Source organism: Athene cunicularia, assembly GCF_003259725.1.
Source record: "Athene cunicularia isolate RWA chromosome 14 unlocalized genomic scaffold, athCun1 chr14_part1, whole genome shotgun sequence".
Lineage (NCBI taxonomy): Eukaryota > Metazoa > Chordata > Aves > Strigiformes > Strigidae > Athene > Athene cunicularia.
In genome coordinates, this window is record NW_020799118.1 from 12828798 (window position 1) to 12835470 (window position 6673).

The following is a 6673-nucleotide window of genomic DNA, read 5'->3' on the forward strand; positions in this document are numbered from 1 at the left end:
GGGGAGGGTGAGGCTTGCATAGACTCCTGCAGCAGATGGCTATCAAAAATACGTTTTTCTCTTCCTTGGCATCAAAGCCTCTGCTATAACATAGGTAAATATCATGGATATCAGACAGTGGTATTTCTTAGAGGAACTCAGCAGCTGCCACCTAAGTGATCTGTGCAGCCAACCAGCCCAGTCCTCCTACGAAGTGGTCGTAGGTGAGAGCAGAGGCAGCTTTGCAGAAAGAACAATTGCACTGTGCTAATATTTGAGAGAACTAGCAAGAGGACAGAGGAGTTTGGAGCTGTGGTTTGATCCTGCACCCTGAGCGCCCCATCAGCTTAAAAAGAAGCTCAGCTCTGAGCTGTGAGTTCTGCTGTAGGAGAGACCTCTTTGCCCAAGGGATGTTTCTTGGGGCCACAAGCTGCACTTAAGAAGAGGTGACTGGGCTTTTGGGAAGTGTTCCAGGTGGAGGTAAAGGCCAAAACTTGCTCTGGGAAGGGGAAGGACTTGCAGCATCGAAAGCAAAGTTCTCGGCCTCCCCGTGGGAGGTGCAACTTGGTGATCTGTTTCTGCTCTGCTGAGTGCCCTGTGCTGGGCCAGCAATGTGGAAAGTCAGTCATATTGCTTAAAGTATGCAAAACTGCAGTGTGCCAAACAAGGAATGCCTTAAATCCTGTCATGGATGTGCTCTCATTCCCTCTTTCTCTCTCTCCCTAGGCCACGGATTCTAGAAATGGATAAAGAGGAGAACAGGCGCTCAGTTCTCTTACCAAAACATAGGAGACGGAGCAACTTCAGCTCTGAGAACTATTGGCGAAGGTCTTACGAGTACACGGAGGACTGTGACGGGGAAGAGGAGGATGGCAGCCCGGCCAGGAAAGTTAAAATGAGGCGACACTGAGGATTGCATTTTCCAGGCTCATGGAGCTGATGAGATTGGCCTCTGGTCTGTGAAAACTTTCTCCTCCCTCTGGCTATCTTCCATCTAGCTTCAGTTTTGGTTTTTCCTTTCAGGCTGAAGAGTAAACAGGAAGGATCTAGCAATTTGTTTTTATGAATGGAGGAATGCTGAGACATATGTAAGGATGGAACATGTCCAGTGCACATGGTGTCCTGAGTCATGGGTCAAATGGGCATCTCTCCCTTAGGAAGCAGATAAAGTTATGCCAGGCTATCTGTTGGGATTTCTTTTGAAAACACCAAAAAGTTTAACTGTTTCATTGCGCAAGATTCATGAATTGTATTTTTGGTTGGTTTGTTGTTTTTTTTTTTAATTTTGCTTTAACTTTCTTCCTTTCCGAATGTTCTAAGTATGATGTTTGACCCCAGGAGCGGAAACTCTCTGTGGTGGCCTCATATTCCTTGCTTCACCAAAGGGCTCCTTGGCCTGTTCTTACCTAGTTGTTGTTGGGTTTGTTTTAAGGGTGCCCTGCAGTAACTGGAAGTTTGAAGTTTTGCAGACCTCTCTTACTGCGATTGAGTTCAAAGGATTTAGGATGTTTTTGTTGCACTTTAGTACCAGTTTTAAATGCCGTAGGTTTTCTTTCCACTCCCTTTTCCCACGCCAGCATGGGCTCACAAATTTGTGTCCCTGTGTGCTGCCCTCTCCAAGAAGAATGTACTTGAGCTCTGGTTTCTCAGTGCTGGTCTGACCAGTGGAATATTTTGGTAGAGGAGGGAGAAAATGGGGCTGGCTTCACCAAGGCTGGCCTAGCATTGTCCTGAGGTCCATATTGGAGCCGCAGGGCTGCTGAGTGAGTGATTGCATTGAGTACATGCTGCTTCCCAGAGCTGGAGATAGCCAAGAGGAGTAGGAGACCCACTGTGCTTGTGAGGGCGCTTGCCTTGGGACCCCTTGAGAAGAGCTGTTCTCCACTGCCTGGGGGCCTGGCTTTGGGTCCCCTGCCCCTTTTAAGTGGAGATTGTTGAGGCACCTCAGCATCCCATCCCAAGGGACTGGCTGCGCTCTGCTGGCGCAGGAACAGGCGCGCCCGTGGCCTCGGGGGAGCCGGGCGGCTCGGCTGCAGTCTGTCCCCTCCGAGGCTGGCTCTGGGAGCAGGGACACTTCAAGGGTCTAGTTCAGCCCCAATTCAGTGCATTCAGCAGCTAGTGCTGCAGCGGTTGCTGGCCGCATCCTGGCTTGTTCGTGCCTGTGTTCCTGGGGTTGGGAGTTTTCTAATTGCTACAGAAAATGCTGGGAAGAATCAGGCGTTCGGCCCTGTGGAGTTAGTGTTAGAAAGTTAGTGTTAGTCCTCTTCTCCCACCCGGTTTGTGTTAGCCCAGACCAAAGCCTTGGCGTTTTTCAAAGTTTGGGGCCCAACACCATATTTAGAACCGTACTTTTAAGAAACTTCCTCCAACTGATTCTTTGAACCCAAGTGTTGCCAGTTGTAAGGAGTAGTCTTATTTTAAAATTTTTACTGCTTAGCCCTCCCCCAAATTGTAGTTTTTCTTAGTGTCGTGTCCCTCACACACTTCATGGTCTGCACGCTTGGCAATAAAATGATGTAATATATTTTGAAACCCGTTTGCTGCTGTCTTGAGGGGCTCCCAGTCAAAAAATCCAACAAACCAAAACCCAGGTGTTGTTCCCCAGAGTGCCGTTCCTTGGTGATTGAGCACGTTTGCTGACATCTGGGTCTCTGTGTCCTTTTCCTTCCCCGTTGACTTCTGCAGCTCCTGCCACTTGCCTGTTGTTGGGGTTACTGCTCAGGCTGGATCTAGCTGTCACATTAGCACAAAGGAAATTACCATCACCTTCAGCACAACAGATCTGCAAGGGGTTCATAGCTGAGGTCCCCGATGCCTGTCTCTGATCCTTTTTATCTGATTGCTTTCCTGGTAAGAGCCCCCGTCGGCTCGGTGCGGAGGTACGGGCACAGCCTTGCAGCCAGCCTTTAAAGGAGCCTGTCTTGTCTGCCCAGAGATCTGAAAGTTCAGGCTTCTGTTGCTTCTGAAACCTTTCAAAAGCCATTTTCAGACCATGCATAGTGTTTGAAGTGGTGTTCCTCACCCTCCCAGCTTTCTGTAGACAATCCAGGCCAGCTCTTGGCTCCAAACCCCCTGTTCCGGAAAACTTGGCATTCCCCCGCTAGCAAAACCACATGCAGGAAGCAGTGATCCCTTCTCCTCCTTATGGCTGGTGCAAACATCTCAGCAAGGTGGGGACCCGCTAGCAGGATGCCTCGCAACAGCTGTTTTCTAATTGTCTTTCTGGGTTCATCTTGGACGTGCCCTGTGCCCTCCTCTGTGTCAGGTGCTGCTGATGGCAGCGGTGGTCGCTGCCAGAGGTCTTGGTTCCATGCAACCTGCTCTTCCCCCACCACCAGCTCCCAATTTTACTCCTACCTCTGCAATACGGATACTATAACCTGGTGACTCAAAAATTGGAGGAAAACTGCCTTGCCGGGGCTGCTTCCTAGAGCAGGGCTCCCATGGGACAAGGCATTGGCTCTTATCTCTTCTAAAGGGTGAACAAGGCATCTTGACGTCTTATCTCTAGCCCAGTACCAACCATCACTTCATCCAGGTCCTTGTGCAGTCTGTACGCACGCAGGTATCCTTCCTGTCCTGGTTTGTTTTAGTATTCCCAAACACTGTGGTTGGGAGCTCTCCTCTCCTTCCTTCCTCCCTGCCCCGCATCTGTGCGGTGTGCCTGAGCTGGCAGCCATGGCTGGAGGGATGGGAGTTGCTCCTGGGCTCTCCAGCCACCATCTGTTCTCATGTGCGTTCAGTTTTCAACCCGACTGGTTGGGGCTTGACACCTTGGAGAGAAAGAGTGGAACACAACCGGTCTGACCTGTGCCATCTTTTGGGCCAGGAGTCCCCAGCATGTAGGCAGGCCATCTTCCCCACTTGTACAGACATTTTCTATACACACGGATGTATATGTGTAGATAACATGGTTTTTTAACTCTTTTGCACTGAACAACATCGGAGTGAAACCTTGATTCGAAACCAGAAGACACATTTTTCACGTGGATCCAGATGTCTAGATCCCTTTCTGTAACCTGTCTGGTAAAACTGTGGCTCAGAAATACCGGTGAGGCCCGTACCTGTTCTCTGTCACCAGCTGTGTCGGGCTTTGGGTCAGGCTGGTAGCGTGGGTCCGGCATGGAGGATGGAGGGTGGTAAGCTCCAGTTTGGCAGCAAAACTCCCCATCGGCTCTGTGGGACGGGCTCATGCACAGGCCTGACCCCGTTGGCTTTGTCATGTCTGTCCAGTCATGTGGTCTGACCTCCATCCACCCTCAGCGTGTCAATGTAACCCCCTAAACTGGGAATAAGGCTGTGTCCAACGTGATGATCCCACACACCCAGACCCACAGCCCAGACCATGAGAACTGTCTTTCCTAAGGAAGAGGGAGGAAGGTGGTGGTCATCCCTGCTTTGGTGGGGTTTGTCCCTGCTTTTCTGCAAAAAGCAGGAGGAATTGGGGTTTGTTACTGTTACCCATAACTCGAGAAGACTCGGTGATTGAACTAAAACTCTTGCATCGGTCGTGTGGGCTCAATATGTCCATGGGAAGAGAAGGAAAAGCTGTTTGCTGGGGGTAAGAGCTGGCCTAGGGAGGGGGTCTCTGTCTCCTGGCTGGCCTTGGCCTGCAGCTGCAGAGCCCAGCTTTCCACATCTGCCTCCACACCTCCTGAACTCTCCTCCAGCTGTTAGATGAGAGCTGTGACGCCTGGGAGCTGCCATCCCAGTCCCGAGGCTTGGCTCATCCCGGGGGGTCGCTGGGCCGTGGGGCTGCCAACCCGCCCTCCTGGCGCCTTTGGCTTTTGTCGCTGTTATTATCTAGCGCTTGCCCCTACGTGGTGTGAGCCCCATGGGTTGAAATGGCTGCCATGCTTCGGGGGGGCTGGGGTGTGGACCCCCGCCAGTGGTAAATAGTCTTTTATCTGCCAAAAGCGTTCCCTTTCCCCATTGGGAGGAGAAATGTTTGGCCGAGAAGCGTGTGTCTGCTCCTTCCCGCGCCCCTGCCCACACTTACAAGTTCTGGCTGACTTTAATTTTGTTTTTTAAAGATTCTAAATTTTTTTTGTTATGAATAAAAAAAAAAATAAAAAAGAAAGTGGCAATATTTTTTTCTGTAAGCTTTTCCTAGGAAAAAGCGTGGTTTGTAACAAAGTTGTACAGTTCTGAAGTTTGAGATACGAGAAGTACTGTGTGAAACGCTGTAAATGGGGCAGAGATTATTTTATGTACAGTCTGACACGGGGGGAATCTTTTAATTCTGGTTGATTCTTAGGAAGAATTTGGTTCTTCACTGTCAGGGTTTGGAATTTCATGGTTTCATTATTTTTTTTTTCTTGTATAGATTGCTGCATTAATTGAATAAAAGCAGAAAGCATCACTCTGCCTGCCTGTGTGGTGGTGCCGGTGGCTGGAACATGTGCCTCGCTTCCCTGTTGCCAGAAACGAGGTTGCAGGGAGTCGCTTCTAAATAAAGGGAGTCTCTGGCTCCTTGGGGATGGAGAGGGACAAATGCAGTGTCTGTCCCTCTTACACTGCCCTAGAAAGCGGGGACAGGGCTTGCTGCCCTCCTCTTCCTCCTCCTACTTTCCCTCCCTGGGTGCTGGGGAGCAAATGTGGGTGCTGTCACCTTGCAGCTCCTGCCCTGCCCCACCGCCCAGGCTTGCTGCAGTCAGTGCCTGGGCCCCAGACGGCCCCAGCACCCCAGCAGGGGGGCTGGACTCCATGCTTTGGCCTCACATGGAGCCCCTCACCCTCCCTGCCCTGTGCATTCCTCCTGCAAGATGCAGATGGTGGTGCATGGGTGAGCAGTGCCAGAGGGGGTGGCAGCGCTGGATGGGGTCTGCTGACCTCATATCGTGGCCTTCCTCTTTTTCCTCCTCAGAAAGCAATAAGCTCCTGCCTGATCTGGTGATGTCCTCTCCGTCACCCACCCTCGAACCCTGGGGCTGTGTGTGGGGTCAGTCCCCTTCCCTCCATCCATCTGGGAGCCCAGCACTGGGGCATGGGGTGTGACAGCCCTGAGCTCACCCTCTAGGGTGTTTTCCACCCCAAAAGCTCTGTCACCCCAATGCAGCATCTCCCCGGGGCTGGAATTAGTCAGCAGGGAGGGGAAGCCCTGCCCTGCCCGGGGTGACTCACCCCAAACCCGGGTGCAGGGCAGGGTGCACCCCTCCACCCTGTGCTGATGCTGTGGGGGAGCTGGGGCATGGCTCTGCCTGCCGCCATGGCGGGAACGAGCAGTTGCCAGCCAGGGACGGGGCCCGAATACTAATGGCAGGAGCTGGCAGGGCGCTGAGCAGGGCCCCACTCAGCGCGGCCGCGCCGGCACAGGGCTCGGGAGCTGCCGTGTCGTCGAAGCGCCCCGTGGCTGTGGGGCCTGTGGGCCAGGAGGAGGCCTTGAATCCAGGACCCCCCCTGTGATTCTGGGGGTCCTGGGAGCAGGATCAGCGGCCTGGAGCTGCCCTCGCTGCCCCGTCCCACACCCCTCCCCTAAACACCATCCTGGAGAGGAAAAAAAAGAGCCACGAAAGAAAGAGGTTTTAAAAAAAAAAAAAAGTATATATATATAAAAAAACAAAATAACGCGCCCACAGAGGGCGCCTGAGCTGGGGAACTACAAATCCCGTCGCCCTCCGCGGCGACGCATGAGCAGCGCAGATGGGCGGGGCCGCGCCGTGCTCGGCGCGCACTCGTGCGGTGATTGGTGGAG

The 6673-nt window shown here is 52.5% G+C and overlaps 1 protein-coding gene across 1 annotated transcript in view; it reads left to right on the top strand.

Annotated features, from left to right (window-relative positions):
* The window catches only part of ALKBH5 (alkB homolog 5, RNA demethylase), an 11461-nt gene extending 6120 nt beyond the window's left edge, over positions 1–5341 (top strand). Inside the window, exon 4 of the mRNA XM_026859190.1 lies at positions 706–5341. Within this exon, the coding sequence (XP_026714991.1) occupies positions 706–889 (184 nt within the window). The 3' untranslated portion in view covers positions 890–5341. The remainder of the gene's footprint in view (positions 1–705) is intronic.
* The last annotated feature ends 1332 nt before the right edge of the window (positions 5342–6673 follow it).